This window comes from Brachionichthys hirsutus, chromosome 23 (assembly GCF_040956055.1).
Source record: "Brachionichthys hirsutus isolate HB-005 chromosome 23, CSIRO-AGI_Bhir_v1, whole genome shotgun sequence".
In the NCBI taxonomy this organism is placed as follows: domain Eukaryota; kingdom Metazoa; phylum Chordata; class Actinopteri; order Lophiiformes; family Brachionichthyidae; genus Brachionichthys; species Brachionichthys hirsutus.
In genome coordinates, this window is record NC_090919.1 from 7,088,868 (window position 1) to 7,107,063 (window position 18,196).

At 54.7% G+C, this 18,196-nt stretch overlaps 1 protein-coding gene across 1 annotated transcript in view; it reads left to right on the forward strand.

Moving 5' to 3' along the window:
- dock11 (dedicator of cytokinesis 11) overlaps positions 1 to 18,196 on the forward strand; it is a 37,268-nt gene that overhangs the window by 5,304 nt on the left and 13,768 nt on the right. The window contains 29 exon segments of the mRNA XM_068756177.1: positions 130 to 214; positions 807 to 902; positions 1,644 to 1,778; positions 2,388 to 2,577; positions 2,709 to 2,776; positions 4,257 to 4,340; positions 4,539 to 4,676; positions 4,908 to 5,099; positions 5,781 to 5,903; positions 6,001 to 6,083; positions 6,759 to 6,881; positions 6,991 to 7,067; positions 7,169 to 7,347; positions 7,437 to 7,502; positions 8,318 to 8,410; positions 10,444 to 10,555; positions 10,636 to 10,760; positions 10,855 to 10,932; positions 10,997 to 11,042; positions 11,045 to 11,085; positions 11,799 to 11,920; positions 12,017 to 12,086; positions 12,195 to 12,320; positions 12,476 to 12,547; positions 12,967 to 13,113; positions 13,319 to 13,402; positions 14,016 to 14,124; positions 16,072 to 16,253; positions 17,249 to 17,417. Coding sequence (XP_068612278.1) covers positions 130 to 214; positions 807 to 902; positions 1,644 to 1,778; positions 2,388 to 2,577; positions 2,709 to 2,776; positions 4,257 to 4,340; positions 4,539 to 4,676; positions 4,908 to 5,099; positions 5,781 to 5,903; positions 6,001 to 6,083; positions 6,759 to 6,881; positions 6,991 to 7,067; positions 7,169 to 7,347; positions 7,437 to 7,502; positions 8,318 to 8,410; positions 10,444 to 10,555; positions 10,636 to 10,760; positions 10,855 to 10,932; positions 10,997 to 11,042; positions 11,045 to 11,085; positions 11,799 to 11,920; positions 12,017 to 12,086; positions 12,195 to 12,320; positions 12,476 to 12,547; positions 12,967 to 13,113; positions 13,319 to 13,402; positions 14,016 to 14,124; positions 16,072 to 16,253; positions 17,249 to 17,417 — 3,215 coding nt within the window.

Sequence of the window (18,196 nt, forward strand, 5' to 3'; positions counted from 1 at the left end):
GACATGTCGGATGCGTAGCAGGCGACCGCATACGATCAGGTGCAGAGCAGAGAACCGACGTGTCGGATGCGTAGCAGGCGACCGCATACGATCAGGTGAACTGAACGTTCTGCTTCTGTCTTCTCACAGCAAAGGCCTGAAGACGGAAAAGATGTCCGCCCACGTGTTTGAGATCGACGAAGACGAGGCGAGTCGGGGGCCGTCAGAGCCCAACGTCGGTTGCTGCGTCTGCTGCAACCGACAATCAATCAAATCACAGAAATAAGCCACAAACGTGTCTCAGTCAACCCAGCGAGACGTCAAGGGGCACGGAGCAGACGTCCTCCTGTCCTCCCGTCCTCCCGTCCTCCTGTCCTCCCTGGAAGAGCAGCAGCCTTTACTGCTATAAATGACCTCTATCGACCTTCAGCTGCTGCCCTCAGGCTGGATGCAGAGAGAAGGTTTCACGGAAGGAGCGTTAAACCTTCTCTCTGCTGAGAGGGGGGAGGAACGGGGGAGGAAGGGGGGGCTCTGCTTTCAAAACGCTCCGTCTCCAGAGCGTCTTTAGAGCTATAATAATGAATCAATAATAATCAGTCACGGGTCTGTGCAGGCTGGTGGGCTGAACTATTAAAAGAGCATTTCCACAAAGTAACTGTTGTGTTGACGGTTGCAGTACCGTAAATACTGTAAATACTGTGATACCTAAACATGAAAGTACAAGTGAGCAACCGCCGGACGGCCGCTTGGTCCACAGTTCAATCTTCTATGCGACAATCCTGGTTTAAAAGCAGCGTTCTGACTCGACTCGTATTTGCCCCTGCCAGGACTCGGCATCAATCTGCTCCCAGAGGGGGGGCATCCTGAAGCAGGGCTGGTTGCAGAAAGCCAACATCAACAGCAGCCTGTCGGTGTCCATGAGGGTGAGTCACAACCACGCCTCTTTTGTGCACCCCCGGGTACCCTAACCCTGCCCGGGGATACCCTGTCCCTGCCCGGGGGTACCCTAAACCTGCCAGGGGGGTACCCTAACCCTACCCGGGGGATACCCTAACCCTACCCGGGGGTACCCTGACCCTACCCGGGGGGGTACCCTAACCCTACCCGGGGGTACCCTATCCCTGCCCGGGGGTACCCTATCCCTACCCGGGGGTACCCTAACCCTACCCGGGGGTACCCTATCCCTACCCGGGGGTACCCTATCCCTGCCCGGGGGTACCCTATCCCTGCCCGGGGGTACCCTATCCCTACCCGGGGGTACCCTAACCCTACCCGGGGGTACCCTATCAGTGCCCGGGGGTACCCTATCCCTACCCGGGGGTACCCTATCCCTGCCCGGGGGGTACCCTGACCCTACCCGGGGGGTACCCTAACCCTACCCGGGGGTACCCTGACCCTACCCGGGGGGGTACCCTAACCCTACCCGGGGGGTACCCTAACCCTACCCGGGGGTACCCTGACCCTACCCGGGGGGTACCCTAACCCTACCCGGGGGTACCCTAACCCTACCCGGGGGTACCGGCGGCGGCGGACACGGTGCTCAAACGGCTGGCGCTGAATGAGTTAATAGCGTGGGCCCAACGTTAGCCCTTGATGCTAGAAGCGTAGCTGTCATGGCTAGCATGACGCATCTTTACAACTCGCCGAGTCTGTCTCCGTTGCAGGTATTTAAAAGAAGATACTTCTACTTGTCCCAACTCCCCGACGGCTCCTACATCCTCAACTCCTACAAGGACGAGAAGAACTGCAAGGAAACCAAAGGATCCGTCTACCTGGACTCCTGCATGGGTGTAGTTCAGGTAGACCTAGCCACGCCCACTACCACTCGCTGTCAGAGCGGCAGCTGCACGTTGTTCAGAGATCAAAGCCACGCCCACTAGCGCTCGCTGTCAGAGCAGCAGCTGTACGTTGTTCAGAGATCCCGATGAGTGGAGTGAAAAACATCTGGATCCAGTGTTCCAGCTGTTAGCCGGGATTAGCATGTCTGAGTGGCCTAAAGCGATCCGGTACGCAGTTATTAAGGCTACGTGCTACGCTAAGCGGTTCTCCTGCCTCTACTGTGTGTTCTATGTTTCATTAAGGCAGTTCTTTCTCCACTACACATTTTCTACGCCGCTCTGCTAAGTCCAGCACGCTATGCTAAGTCCAGCGCGCTCTGTTAAGTCCAGCGCGCTCTGCTAAGTCCAGCGCGCTATGCTAAGTCCAGCGCGCTCTGCTAAGTCCAGCGCGCTCTGCTAAGTCCAGCGCGCTCTGCTAAGTCCAGCACGCTATGCTAAGTCCAGCGCGCTATGCTAAGTCCAGCGCGCTATGCTAAGTCCAGCGCGCTATGCTGCGCTATGACATTCGTGTTTCTGCTCTGACATTCGTGTTTCTGCTCTGACGATGAAACGCGGCCTGGCTCCTCTCAGAGTCCGAAGACGCGGCGCCACGGCTTCGAGCTGAAGATGCAGGAGCGCTACAGCCACTTCATGGCTGCAGACAGCGAAGCGGAGATGGAGGAGTGGGTGGCCACGCTGAAGCAGGCGTTGCTAGGCAGCACGGAGAGCAGCCAGGACGGGAGGGACGGAGACGGAGCGGAGACACCCGAGTGTCCCCTGGGTGAGCCGCTTCAGTCCTAGCATGCATTAGCTCGTCTTTGATAACCTGCTGCCCCCCCCCCCCCAACCCTAACCCCCCCGGAGTATCTCAAATACTGCGTATTCATACTTTATCACTGTGTTTTTGATCAGACGATGACACTTCCTGTCCAGGTAAAGGCGAGAGCCGAGGGAGGAACTTGCAGCCCGAACTTCTGAAGGTATGAAGAATAGAATAGAATAGAATTGATCGGCTGATCGGCTGATTGGCTGATCGGCTGATTGGCTGCGTTAGGAAATGGAAACATTTAAAGTCTCACGTTTCCTACAGATTAATTAATGTAAGTGCTGGGGTCTCGGCGTTTCCCCTCCCCCCGCCTGCAGAATGACTGGTTCCAGTTGGGGGGGGGGGGGCAGCCTGATCCGAGCCCCCACCCCGTCTTACTCCTCTGGCAGCGATGGATCCTGCAGACTCTCCCGAGTCGGTTGCTTTAAAATCCGTTTCTATAAATCAGTTATTTTTAAACTGAATGTTTCTCCAGTCGATGTTTGTTGTGTCATCAATGATCAGGAGAATAATCAATGACTCATCGTCAGGAGAATAATCAATGACTCATCGTCAGGAGAATCATTGATTATTCTGGAATTGGACCATGACGGCCTGTTTATTCCCGTTTCCCCTTCAGTTTATTTCTTATATGATGATGATGATGAATATATTTATTAGATAGAATGTTAGAGTACAAGTACAGTCACACAGTAGCATGTATTTACAGTACAAGTACAGTCACACAGTAGCATGTATTACAGTACAAGTACAGTCAAACAGTAGCATGTATTACAGTACAAATAAAGTCAAACATCCTGTCTAAGAGGAGCATTTCAAAAAAGCCCTTGCGGGCTTGTTTCCGTTGAAAGTCCTTCGTACATAAATCATCCACAAAAAACAATACAAATAACAATACAAATAAAAATAAATCCAATATTAAATTACGCAATTGATGCAACGTAACATTAGAAAGACAAAAATAAAATGTTATTACACCGCCAGTGCAAACTAACAATTAATCTAAAATAAATTACACCACTGATGCGAGATGACAATAAATAACTTACATAAATTACAATAAATTACTAAAGCAATTAATACGTGCAACATAGGTGGACAAAAGAAAAAAAAAAAAAAAAAAAAGGAGGGGGGGTTTGACCCGGAGAGAGTCGTGATGACTATCTCCGTTTCTGTCCCCCTGAAAGGTGTATTTTTAGGGCCTTTTTGAAGGAGGCCAAAGAGGTGCATGTTTTGAGGGCGGGAGTCAAACAGTTCCACCCTTGGGTGGCCGTATTGTAGAAAGATGATTTACCCATGTTAGTCCTATAGGAGGGGGTAATCAGGTTGTTGTTTGAGCTCCCTCTAGTGTTGTGGCTGTGGGTGTCACTAAATCTGTGGAGGTGTTCCGTCAGGTATGCAGGGATTGAGGGGACTGAGGGCAGAGCTGCATTGACTATTTTAAATGCCAATCCCATTTTGATACATGTCCATGTCGGGTCTTCGTTTCAGCCCAACCGAGCCTTGACACAAGAATAATGGCTCCTTTCTGTGTGTGTGTGTGTGTGTGTGTGTTTGTGTGTGTGTGTGTGTGTGTGTGTGTGTGTGTGTGTGTGTGTGCGCGTGTGTGTGCGTGTGTGTGTGTGTGCACGTAGTATGCTCGGGAGACGGAGCAGCTCAATAAGTTCAGCAGGACTGAAGGCAGACTGAAGCTGTTCCACCTGGACCCGGAGACGCAGGTAGGGGACGCCGTTCTTCCTTTGGAGATGTCGTCGCCCACTTATTGATTCGTTCCAATGCTTTCCTCTCTGCGCCCCTCCCTGCCGTCCCTCCCTTCCATCCCTCCCTTCCGTCTTCCATCCCTCCCTTCCGTCCCTCCCTGCCGTCCCTCCCTTCCGTCTTCCGTCCCTCCCCGGGACAAATGATTCTCCTTCTAGAGGCTGGACTTCTCGGGCATCGAGCCGGAGGTGAAGCCGTTCGAGGAGCGCTTCGGCCGTCGCATCGTGGTCAAAGGTCACGACCTGAGCTTCGGTCTTCAGGGCTGCGTGAGCGAGAAAGCGAACGTCCTGACCAACGTACGTCTCCGTCTCCGTCTCCGTCCTCAGCTTCAGCTTCAGTTCAGCTTCGACCAACACGACTTCCCATCTGTCCTGTTTCACCGTTTCCTGGGGGGGCGGGGTTAGGGTTCACCTCATGCAGATGATTCCACCCCGTTATTTAATGAGCTTGTAGTTATTCTGTAATGCCGCTAGCCGCTAGCTGCTAGCGAGTGCGACACTGAACGCCCGCTGCTCACCTGTGTCCAGGTGGAGCCGTTCTTCGTCAGCCTGGCTCTCTTTGATGTTTCCAAGAGCTGTAAGATCTCTGCCGACTTCCACGTCGACCTGAACCCCCCCTGCGTCAGGGACATGTTGGCCGACGCCTCGGGCCGACTCTCTCCTTCCTCTGACTCGGAGGGCGTCCTGCCGGCGGAGGCTCATCCGCACCTCCCGACTCAGGTAGGAACGAGTCTCAACCAATCAGAAGGGGCGTCTCTAATGCATCATCATCCGCCGTCCTGCAGACGAGGCGCTCGCTGAATCCGAGGTTTCAACAGGGTGGTGCAGTGGGTAGCGCTGGGTCCTGGGTTTGAGTCCACCTGCGTTCCTTTGCGCGTTGTCCTCGTGGGATCTCTGGGTTCTCCAGAAACATCTGGAGGGAACGGTGTTAATGTTTGGAAAACGGCCAGCTGTTAGAGCCCCCCCCACGCACGCACGCACACACACACACACACACACGCACACACACACACACACACGCGCACACACACACGCGCACACACACGCCAGTCGGGCAGACTGTTATGGCTCCAGCCGGCGTTAGCGTTAGCGTTAGCGTTAGCTGCATTGGGCGTGGCCCTAGAACAGGATCTCTGCTTCTCACTTCTCTCCCTCCGTCAGCAGATTTCTCGAGGCCGCCGCCCCCTCGCCGGTCAAACGTGTATAATTATGTAATAACATAATTATACACGTTTGACTCTCCAACCAATGGTGGGGAGGAGCAGCGCTGCTAACACGGCTGTAAGCTAGCAGCAGACGTGTGTACGGAGAACCGGGGAACATCGCTGTATCAAAGGGGGGGGGCATCGGACAGCCCACACAGGGGGCCTGTCCCCTGATCAGAGGACTCCTGTCTTCCAGGGCGTCTTCTCGGTGACCCACCCCCACCCAGATGTGTTCCTGGTGGCCCGTGTGGAGAAGGTGCTGCAGGGCGGCATCAGCCACTGCTCGGAGTCGTACGCGAGGGCCTCGGACCCGGCCAAGGTCGGCTCGCTTTGCTGCCTCTCTCAAACGCCAAGGTTCCTGCTCTGACACAGTCTCTGTGACCCCCCCGACCCCCCCCCCGTTTCCATCGCCACAGACGGCTCAGAAGGTTCTCCGGGCTGCCAAGCAGATGTGCCAGCGCTTGGGCCGGTACCGGATGCCGTTCGCCTGGGCTGCAAAGTAAGACGGGAATAATGATCGAATACTACTAGTCCTACTAGTACTACTAGTACTTAGGCTGTATTATATGAAATATAACCCCCCCCCTGTGTACGTAGAGTTTCAGATAATACAGAGACGTGTTAAAGTGCGTTTAGTGTCAGCCTAGTGAACACTGAACAGGAATGTGAAAGGTCGGCGACCCCTAACCCTGTCCTTTGCATCGTCCTCCCCAACACCAGCCACTCTCATGTCCTCCCTCACTACGTCCATGTCTCTTCTCCTGGGTCGTCCTCTAGCCCTGTCCTTTGCATCGTCCTCCCCAACACCAGCCACTCTCATGTCCTCCCTCACTACGTCCATGTCTCTTCTCCTGGGTCGTCCTCTAGTCCTGTTCCCTGGCAGTTCCATCCTCAGCATCCTTCTACCGATATAGTCCCTGTCTCTCCTCTGGAGATGTCCAAACCATCAAAGTCTGGTCTCTCTGACCTCGTCTCCAAAACGTCTAACCTTCACTGTCCCTCTTATTGTCTCATTTCATTGATGTCCCTCTTATTGCCCCCCCCCCCCCTCCATGCACCTTGTCCCATGTACAAACGGCTGCTGCGATAGAGCAGACTGCAGTATGCGCTGCACAGATGTGTACCTGGTAGTTGTATCCAGATACCTGGACGTGTACTTTGCTGTTTGCACCAGGCAGGTGTTCAAAGACGGTCGAGGGACGCTGGACACGGACGGGAAGTTCTCGCCTCTCTTCCGGCAGGACAGCAGCAGAATCTCCACTGAGGACGTTATCAAGCTGCTGACGGACATCAGGAAGTGAGTCGTCTCCACGCCGGGACGGCGGGACGCCTTCCTAAATGCGTCCTCTTCAGACTGTAAAGACGTCTTTCCCTTTCCCTGACCTGATGCGTCTGTTCCTCCTCAGGCCAGAGAAGAGCAAGCTTCAGATCCTCCCTGGACAGCTGGATGTCACCATCGAGTGTGTCCCGCCTGACATCTCCAGTACGATGACCCCCCCCCCCCCCCCCCAGAACGTAGCGGCTGACCTCGGGCCGCTTCTCGGAGTCAGCTTCAGTTTCCTGCTCTGCCCTCTGTCCCCGCAGACACGGTGACGTCCTCTTACATTCCCGTCGAGCCGTTTGAGGGCGATCGGGCGTCGGTGGAGGTCGAGGAGTTTCTCCCCCCGGAAGCCAAGTACAGCTACCCCTTCAGCGCCTACAAGAACCAGCTCTACGTTTACCCGCTGCAGCTCAGATACGACAGCCAGAAGAGCTTCACGAAGGTGCGGCGGCGCTCGTGTGTCACAGAGACGCACGGCGTCTCGCTGGACTTCATTCCTGATCGACTGATTGGATGCTTCTTCCATGACAGGCCAGAAATATCGCGGTGCGCCTTCAGCTCCGGGAGTCGGATGATGAAGGTGCTGCTCCTCTGAAGGTGCGTCGGAGGCTGGGGGGGCGACCGAGCGCACGCACAGCTGCGTGAGGGCGGAGTCTCAGCACGCCACACATATCCTATCCAATCAGAACACTCCGTCTCTCGTCTTCCCGTTCGCCACCCGTCACCTTATGGATGCTAATGACATTAGCATTCATAAAGGAAATGCTAACGCTCCTGAGGAGTCTGATTGCCTTGGTGGTTTCGGTCCCTTCTTTGTTTTCTGCTCCGCCGAGAGTAGAAGTATCTGAACGCTCTACCAGCCGCTCAGAACTGAGGACTCTTTGATGAAGGTGACGCGTCTTTGATCTAACGTAACCGATTTGCTCCTAAACGTAGTTTTGGGATGTAAGCGTTGAAGGCATCCGCGCTGCTTCTGAATGTAGACGCACGTCGCACACATATGATGTCACGGCGGTGACGTTTATAAACCTAAAACTCCGGTTACAGGCGTCCAGACATGTAAATGGAGATTTCAAAAACCTTCGTTTTTAGTGACAGGAAGCTGCGGTTCGGTGTGGATGACGGCCAAACCGTAGAAGAGTGTCTCGTGAGACACGCGTCTACGTGTGGACACGGCTTTAGTCCACCTCAATATGACCTCACGGTTCCAGAATCACGCACACACACGAGCCCGTATGTGAGCTTCAAAGGTTTGTCCGGTACATCGGACCCCAACGGGACGATGATGAAACGAGCTGTTGAACAGAACAACCAGCCAACCAGCCGTTTTTACTGGCTACGTATTCAGAGACGTCTGAGCTCTGATTGGTCACATCAGCGTGGGATTACAGGATGTGTTCTTTGCCTTCCAGTGCTTGTACGGCAAGCCGGGGGGGCCGCTCTTCATCAGCAGCACCTATGCGGCCGTCCTGCACCACAACCAGAGTCCGGAGTTCTACGACGAGGTAAGGATGAGGTCACTGTCCAAATATCGTTCACGCACAATGTCCTACCCTCGCTGTAACGCGGCTTCCTGTAACTCAGCTCCATGGCTTCCTGTATCGCTGCTTCCTGTAACGTGGCTCTGCAGCTTCCTGTGTCGCGGCTTCCTGTAACGTGGCTCTGCAGCTTCCTGTAACGCTGCTTCCTGTATTGCTGCTTCCTGTAATGCTGCTTCCTGTGTCACTGCTTCCTGTGTCGCTGCTTCCTGTATCGCTGTTTCCTGTAACGCTGCTTCCTGTAACGCTGTATCGCTGCTTCCTGTATCGCTGCTTCCTGTATCGCTGCTTTCTGTAACGCTGCTTCCTGTATCGCTGCTTCCTGTATTGCTGCTTCCTGTAACGCTGCTTCCTGTATCGCTGCTTCCTGTAACGCTGTTTCCTGTAACACTGTATCGCTGCTTCCTGTATTGCTGCTTCCTGTAACACGGCTCTGCAGCTTCCTGTAACGCTGCTTCCTGTATTGCTGCTTCCTGTAATGCTGGTTCCTGTGTCACTGCTTCCTGTGTCGCTGCTTCCTGTATCGCTGTTTCCTGTAACGCTGCTTCCTGTAACGCTGTATCGCTGCTTCCTGTATCGCTGCTTCCTGTATTGCTGCTTCCTGTAACGCTGCTTCCTGTATCACTGCTTCCTGTAACGCTGCTTCATGTAACGCTGTATCGCTGCTTCCTGTAACGCTGTATCGCTGCTTCCTGTATCGCTGCTTCCTGTAATGCTGCTTCCTGTATTGCTGCTTCCTGTAACGCTGCTTCCTGTATCGCTGTATCGCTGCTTCCTGTATTGCTGCTTCCTGTAACACGGCTCTGCAGCTTCCTGTAACGCTGCTTCCTGTATTGCTGCTTCCTGTAATGCTGGTTCCTGTGTCACTGCTTCCTGTGTCGCTGCTTCCTGTATCGCTGTTTCCTGTAACGCTGCTTCCTGTAACGCTGTATCGCTGCTTCCTGTATCGCTGCTTCCTGTATTGCTGCTTCCTGTAACGCTGCTTCCTGTATCACTGCTTCCTGTAACGCTGCTTCATGTAACGCTGTATCGCTGCTTCCTGTAACGCTGTATCGCTGCTTCCTGTATCGCTGCTTCCTGTAATGCTGCTTCCTGTATCGCTGCTTCCTGTAACGCTGCTTCCTGTATCGCTGTATCGCTGCTTCCTGTATCGCTGCTTCCTGTATTGCTGCTTCCTGTATTGCTGCTTCCTGTATTGCTGCTTCCTGTAATGCTGCTTCCTGTAACGCTGTATCGCTGCTTCCTGTATCGCTGCTTCCTGTATCGCTGCTTCCTGTATCGCTGCTTTCTGTAACGCTGCTTCCTGTAACGCTGCTTCCTGTAACGCTGTTTCCTGTATCGCTGCTTCCTGTAATGCTGCTTCCTGTATCGCTGCTTCCTGTAACGCTGCTTCCTGTATCGCTGCTTCCTGTAACGCTGCTTCCTGTAACGCTGCTTCCTGTATCGCTGCTTCCTGTATCGCTGCTTCCTGTATCGCTGCTTCCTGTATCGCTGCTTCCTGTAACGCTGCTTCCTGTATCGCTGCTTCCTGTATCGCTGCTTCCTGTAACGCTGCTTCCTGTATCGCTGCTTCCTGTAACGCTGCTTCCTGTATCGCTGCTTCCTGTATCGCTGCTTCCTGTATCGCTGCTTCCTGTATCGCTGCTTCCTGTAACGCTGCTTCCTGTATCGCTGCTTCCTGTAACGCTGCTTCCTGTAACGCTGCTTCCTGTATCGCTGCTTCCTGTAACGCTGCTTCCTGTAACGCTGCTTCCTGTATCGCTGCTTCCTGTAATGCTGCTTCCTGTATCGCTGCTTTCTGTAATGCTGCTTCCTGTAACGCTGCTTCCTGTAACGCTGCTTCCTGTAACGCTGCTTCCTGTAACGCTGCTTCCTGTAACGCTGCTTCCTGTATTGCTGCTTCCTGTATTGCTGCTTCCTGTAACGCTGCTTCCTGTAACGCTGCTTCCTGTAACACAGCTCTGTATCTGTTCCCTGCGTGACCTTTAAACTGCGTCCAGGTGAAGGTGGAGCTTCCGGTCCACGTCCACCAGAAGCACCACCTCACCTTCACCTTCTACCACATCAGCTGTGAGTCCAGCAGCAAGAGCAGAGAGGCCGTCCAATCAGTGGGTGCGTCTGGATGGGACTCTGTTCCTGCGGTATTTAAATACTACCCGTAGTACTTTACATGTTGGCTTTGTGTCTTCCAGTCGGCTACTCCTGGATGCCTTTGCTAAGGGATGGGAGGATGCAGTCCGTAGAGAGCCAGTTGCCGGTAGCAACCACCCTGCCGCCTGGATACCTGTGTCAGGACACCAGAAAGGTGCAGCGCTACGTCTCGAGCTAAAAGCTAACCGACTTGAGTACTGTCGATCCGTCCATCCGTCTCGCACCGTTTGACTCATTCGTCTTTGTTGTGCTTTAACCAGCCAGATATCAAGTGGGTGGAGAATGGGAGGGGCCTGTTCAAAGTGAGGCTCCACCTGGCATCAACAATATACGCTCAGGTACACGCTTTAAACGTCCACCTGGCGCCGGGACGCCACCGTTGATGTTCGGCTTCCTGTGCAGGACCTGCATCTGAACAACTTCTTCCAGCACTGCCAGTCGATGAGGACGGCGCCGGAGGCAGCCCAGCAGACCTGATCAAGTACCTGAAGGTACGCGTTGGTGTACAGTATGCAGGAGCGCCTCATGTTGGAGTACGCGTTGGTGTACAGTATGCAGGAGCGCCTCATGTTGGAGTACGCGTTGGTGTACAGTATGCAGGAGCGCCTCATGTTGGAGTACGCGTTGGTGTACATTATGTAGTAGCGCCTCATGTTGGAGTACGCGTTGGTGTACAGTATGCAGGAGCGCCTCATGTTGGAGTACGCGTTGGTGTACATTATGTAGTAGCGCCTCATGTTGGAGTACGCGTTGGTGTACAGTATGCAGGAGCGCCTCATGTTGGAGTACGCGTTGGTGTACAGTATGCAGGAAGCGCCTCATGTTGGAGTACGCGTTGGTGTACAGTATGCAGGAGCGCCTCATGTTGGAGTACGCGTTGGTGTACAGTATGTAGGAGCACCTCATGTTGGTGTACATTATGTAGTAGCGCCTCATGTTGGAGTATTTGTACACAATCATGTTTATTCAGCTCATGCATGGTAACTTAGAGCATTCATTGTGTAGCTGAGATTAGTGCTCATGTTATATATATATACATATATATATATATACCCAGGTGAGTATAATATATATATATATACATATATCCAGGTGAGTATAACTTGTGTGACTGAACGTGACTCTTCCGCTGAGCCTGACTCGTTTGGCTCGACGTTCCCGTGCTTCCGTGTACTTCCTACTTCCTGCTTCCTACTTCCTGTAGTGCCTTCACGCCGTGGAGACGCGTGTCGTCATCGACTTCCTCCCGACCGTCCTGCGGCAGCTGTTTGAGGTTCTGTCGACGGCCGCCGGAGACGCTCCGGAGATCGCCGCCAACGCTCTGCGGTCAGTCGGCCCGGGTGTGAAATGCAGTCCGGAGGTGCGTTTTAATGCCCGCCTGATACTCACCCCCCCCCAACCCCCCCCCCCCCCCCCCCACAGAGTACTCATACATATCGTCTCACGATGTCACGAGGAGGGCCTGGAACACTTCCTGCGCTCTTTCGTCAAGGTGAGCGCACAAACACGTGTGGTTGTGTTCGGCCTGTGTGAATAGATGTACATTTGTGTGTGTGTGTGTGTGTGTGTGTGCCCCCCCCCTACCCTAACCCCCCCCCAGTATGTGTTTGTAGGCACCAAGCCTGCCCCCGGGCTCACGGCAGCCACTCATGAGGTGTTGGCCGCCGCCGTCACCGCCACCCTCAAGCAAACTGCAGACTTCAACACCAGCAATAAACTGCTCAAGGTGGGGGGGGGGGGGGGCTTTCTGCCGCTTTCATTAAATGTTTTACATTTTCTTCTGGAATGTCCAGTTTTGAAACGGCTCAGGAATCCGTGTGAGCTCACATTTCATGCTCTAGAGCTGCTATAATGATCTACCCCCCCCCCCCCTCTCCATAGTACTCCTGGTTCTTCTTTGAAACCATGGCTAAATCCATGGCCCAGTCCCTGATGGAGGGGAACCGCATGAAGGTTGGTCTTTCATCCACCCTGAGAAGCTTGTTGCATGTTTTCCACGTCTGCATGAGGAGAGACGGCTGGAGCTCTAATTACTCCTTGTAGAGTTTCCTTAGAGCTTCAGCCTCTAATTACTCCTTGTAGAGTTTCCCTTAGAGCTTCAGCCTCTATTTGCTCCTTGTAGAGTTCCCCTTTAGAGCTTCAGCCTCTATTTGATCCTTGTAGAGTTTCCCTTTAGAGCTTCAGCCTCTATTTGCTCCTTGTAGAGTTCCCCTTAGAGCTTCAGCCTCTATTTGCTCCTTGTAGAGTTTCCCTTTGAGCTTTAGCCTCTATTTGATCCTTGTAGAGTTTCCCTTAGAGCTTCAGCCTCTATTTGCTCTAGAGTTCCCCCTTACACCTGTTTAATGTTTCAGTGGATCCTGTCTTTCCCTCAGATGCCGCGGGCCCAGCGCTTCCCGGACGGCTTCCAGCAGGTGCTTCAGGCGCTGGTGTTGTCCATCATGCCCCACATCACCATCCGCCACCCGGAGATCCCCGAGGAAGCGCGCTGCGTGAATCTCAGCCTGGCCGCTTTCATCAAGGTCTGCGTTAGGTCACACGGTCCACGCGTCCATCCTAGATGGACGTTTAGCTGCAGCCTTCGGGCTCTGAAAGTGTGTCCCCCCCACCCGAGGAGCTTTGAAGTCTTCGCTTCAGTCTTTCCTGAGATCTGCCTGACGACGTCTTGGTGCTCGTCTTCCCCGTCCCTCGGCAGCATGTCCACTCATCTGTCTCTCGCTCTTTCAGCGGTGCCTGACCGTCATGAACCGGGGCTTCGCCTTCGGGCTGGTCAACCACTACATGCGCCACTTCAGCCTCAGAGATCCCAAGGTACGTCCCAGCGCTGGGGGAGCACACGGCCCCGAAAAGTCTCCCAAGCAGACTTCCAAAAAACGTGTGTCAGACATAAGTAATCAATTACTTTCAAAAGTAAACCTGATCGGTGACCTGGGGGGGGGGGGGCTGTGGCTCACCTGCTATCTTGTGTTTATCCAGAGACGTGCGGTGAGGCAGAAGCCAGCTGTGCTACATGCTAGCAGTGAGACCGTAGTGCTGTCTCTCTGTATGTCACTATTTGCTATCGCTAAATGAACGTGTTCTTAGCTTAGCTTAGCTTAGCTTAGCTCTTATTATTGTCATTCAATTCAGTTCAGTTTTATTTCTAGAGGAAAGTCATCTCAGGAGTAGCAGGGACAGACGGAACCCAACTTGACCCACAAGAGCAAGGAAAAATTTCCCCTTAACAGGCAGAAACCTTGGACAGAACCTAGGACTCACGGCGGACGGCCATCTGTCTGACCGGCTGGGTAGAGACAGAGAGTGAGAGACAAGGACAAAGAGTGATAGAGAGAGACGGGAGACGGGAGACACGGTGAACGAGCCGCTTCGTAGGATCCCAGATGTGATCGTGATGAAGTCGGCGTCTCATTTGTGTCCTCGCCAGGTCCTGACTGAAATGAAGTTCGACTTCCTGATGGCAATCTGTCATCACGAACACTTCGTCCCGCTCAACCTGCCGATGGCCTTTGGGCGCACCAAGCTGCGGGTCCGAGGTGAATGTCCCCTCAGGAATCAGTCCGACTGAGAATCTATCCAGCGCGTAACCATGACGATACACTCTGTGGACGTGCTGCATGGACTGTTTGCCCCCCCCCCCCCCCCCGTTCCTTTATTTTGACCCCTCCTTTCTGTTTTTCCTACGATCAGATTTGATTCCGTACGCCACAGACCTTTTTGCTCCTGTAGGTAGGTGGCGCTACGTCCTGCGTCCTGCTGCGTCCTGCTTACGTCCTGCTGCGTCCTGCTGCGTCCTGCTTACGTCCTGCCGCATCCTGCTGCGTCCTGCTACGTCCTGCTGCGTCCTGCTACGTCCTGCTGCGTCCTGCTGCGTCCTGCTGCATCCTGCTGCATCCTGCTGCGTCCTGCTGCATCCTACTGCATCCTGCTTACGTCCTGCCGCGTCCTACTGCGTCCTGCTGCGTCCTGCTGCGTCCTGCTGCGTCCTGCTTACGTCCTGCTGCGTCCTGCTGCATCCTGCTACGTCCTGCTGCGTCCTGCTGCGTCCTGCCGCATCCTGCCACGTCCTGCTGCGTCCTGCTGCGTCCTGCTGCGTCCTGCTGCGTCCTGCTGCGTCCTGCTGCGTCCTGCTGCGTCCTGCTGCGTCCTGCTGTGTCTTGCTGCGTCCTGCTGCATCCTGCTACGTCCTGCTGCGTCCTGCTGCGTCCTGCTGCGTCCTGCTACGTCCTGCTTACGTCCTGCTGCGTCCTGCTGCGTCCTGCTGCGTCCTGCTGCGTCCTGCTGCGTCCTGCTGCGTCCTGCTGCGTCCTGCTGTGTCTTGCTGCGTCCTGCTTACGTCCTGCTGCGTCCTGCTGCATCCTACTGCGTCCTGCTGCGTCCTGCTGCGTCCTGCTGCGTCCTGCTGCGTCCTGCCGCGTCCTACTGCGTCCTGCTGCGTCCTGCTGCGTCCTGCTGCATCCTGCTGCGTCCTGCTTACGTCCTGCTGCGTCCTGCTGCATCCTGCTACGTCCTGCTACGTCCTGCTACGTCCTGCTTACGTCCTGCTGCGTCCTGCTGCATCCTACTGCGTCCTGCTGCGTCCTGCTGCGTCCTGCCGCGTCCTACTGCGTCCTGCTGCGTCCTGCTTACGTCCTGCTGCGTCCTGCTGCATCCTGCTACGTCCTGCTACGTCCTGCTACGTCCTGCTTACGTCCTGCTGCGTCCTGCTGCGTCCTGCTGCACCGATCCGTCCATGTGCTGTCCAGGAGTCCAGTCCTGCTCCTCACCGCTTCGCTGCACGCTTAGTTTTCATGCAGACACATGAACAGATCTCTTTCTCACCCTTTCTTTCTCACCCTTTCTCTCTCTCCCAGCATTACACATTCCTTGCTGTCTGCATTGAGTTTCAGAATGTCCTCCTTTGTCTCTGACGCTGAAACTTGAAATGCGCTTCGAGAGTTTTCTCATCGTCTCTCGTTTTTGTTCTGATCGGTTCTTTAGGCGACAAACAGGAAACTAATAAGGGTTTCCTGTTTGTCCTCTAACTGTTGGGGGGCTGCATCCATGAACAGAACACAACAAGCCCCTTTAGGAGGGGGAGGAGCTTGCTGCACTTAGAGCAGAACACGGTAAAACAATGTCGGCCTCCAGATCTGATGCGTTTCCCAGCTTGAAGTATTTAAATTTAATAAGTATTCAATTGTAAAACATTGTGTTTCAAATTCTCAGTCGATTCTTTGCAAATTCCAAATGGAGACACGATCACGAGAAGCTGCCCCCCCCCTGTGATGAGGTCATCCTGGACAGAACCACCCATAAGCAGCTGAGGGGCAAGAACCCCCCCCCCCCATACGAGGGGTGGCTCTGGGGCAAGAACCCCCCCGCGTGCTTCCACTCTGTTTCCCTGCCGTCTTGCATGTCCCAGGAAGCCCCCGCTTGTTGTGCGGCTCTGAGCAGTCAGAGGGCGCCCTCTAAGGACGGCCCACTTACTTCCTGTCTGACAGAGCCGAGCCTGGAGTTCAGCCTGACGGAGGAATTCTGCCGCAACCACTTCCTGGTGGGCCTGCTCCTGAGAGGCGTGGCCGAGGCCTTGCCACGGGGGCCCGAGGTCCGACAGCTGGCCGTGGGCGTGCTGAAAAACGTCCTCATTAAACACGCCATGGACGACCGCTACACCGCCTCCAAGGTGAGGGGCTGACACACGCACACACACACACACACACACGACACACGCACACACACACGCACACACGCACACACACACGCACGCACACACACACACACACACGCACACACACACGCACGCACACACACACGACACACACACACACGCACACACACACGCACACACACACACACACGACACACGACACACGCACACACACACGCACACACACGCACACACACACACACGCACACACACACGCACGCACACACACACACGACACACACACACGACACACACACACACACACACGCACACACACACGACACACGACACACACACACACACACACGACACACACACACGACACACACACACGCACACACGCACACACACAGTCACACACACACACGACACATGCACACACACACACACACACACGACACACACATACACACGCACACACACACACATGCACACACACACGACACACACATACACACGCACACACACACACATGCACACACACACACACGACACACACACACACACGCATGCACACACACACACATGCACACACACACGACACACACACACACACGCACACATGCACTCACACGCACACGACACACACACACACGACACACACACACACACGCACACACACACACGCACACGACACACACACACACGACACACACACACACACGCACACGACACACACACACACGCACACACACACACACGCACACACACACACACACACACACGCACACATGCACTCACACGCACACGACACACACACACACGACACACACACACACACGCACACACACACACACACACGACACACACACACACACGCACACACACACACACACACACGCACACATGCACTCACACGCACACGACACACACACACACGACACACACACACACACACACACACACACACACACACACACACAATGAGTCAGCACCTTCAGACCTGACTCAGACTCGTGTGCCTGTTTCAGAACCAGCAGGCCCGGATTTGTCTGCTCTACCTGCCTCTGTTTGAGCTGCTTTACCAGAACTTGAAGCAGCTCTCTGCCCGACCGCAGACGCAGACGCAGGCGCAGGCGCAGACGCAGAGCCCGAGGATCAGCCTCAACGTGAGTCTGCCCAAAACCCGGAGGCCTGCAAGTGTTCTTTGTGCCAACGCCCCGATGAGCACGCGTGCACGTCTGGGCTGCAGACGGCGAGCACCGAGGCTGCAGACGCTTAGCAGACGGCGTGCTCCGAGGCTGCAGACGTTGAGCAGACGGCGTGCACCGAGGCTGCAGACGTTGAGCAGACGGCGTGCACCGAGGCTGCAGACGTTGAGCAGACGGCGTGCACCGAGGCTGCAGACGCTTAGCAGACGGCGAGCACCGAGGCTGCAGACGCTCAGCAGACGGCGTGCACCGAGGCTGCAGACGTTGAGCAGACGGCGTGCACCGAGGCTGCAGACGTTGAGCAGACGGCGTGCACCGAGGCTGCAGACGTTGAGCAGACGGCGTGCACCGAGGCTGCAGACGCTTAGCAGACGGCGAGCATTCTGTCTTCCCGCACACCGTAGAAATCCGAACGCTTCCCACCGAACGGTTCCTCCGGAGGTTTTTGTACTCGGTTGTGTTTTCACGTCTTTCACTCTTTAGGGCTCCAGAGACGACCCGACGCCGGCCGGTTCCACAGATGGCAGGAGGGTCGGTACCGTAACGGAGAACTGTGAGTTCCGACAGGAACGTGGGATCGGGCCTCCTGTTCAGAACCCTCCATTCAGCAGCAGAACCACGGCTGGTTAGCAGCAGGCTAACCTGAGGAGTTAGCCGTCTGCTAACATGCCACCGTGGTGCGATGCTAGTTAGCCGTCTGTTCTTCTACCAGAAGTACCTCGTGTATTTAAAACGCAGGAACAAATACTGCAGATCCGGATTACGGCT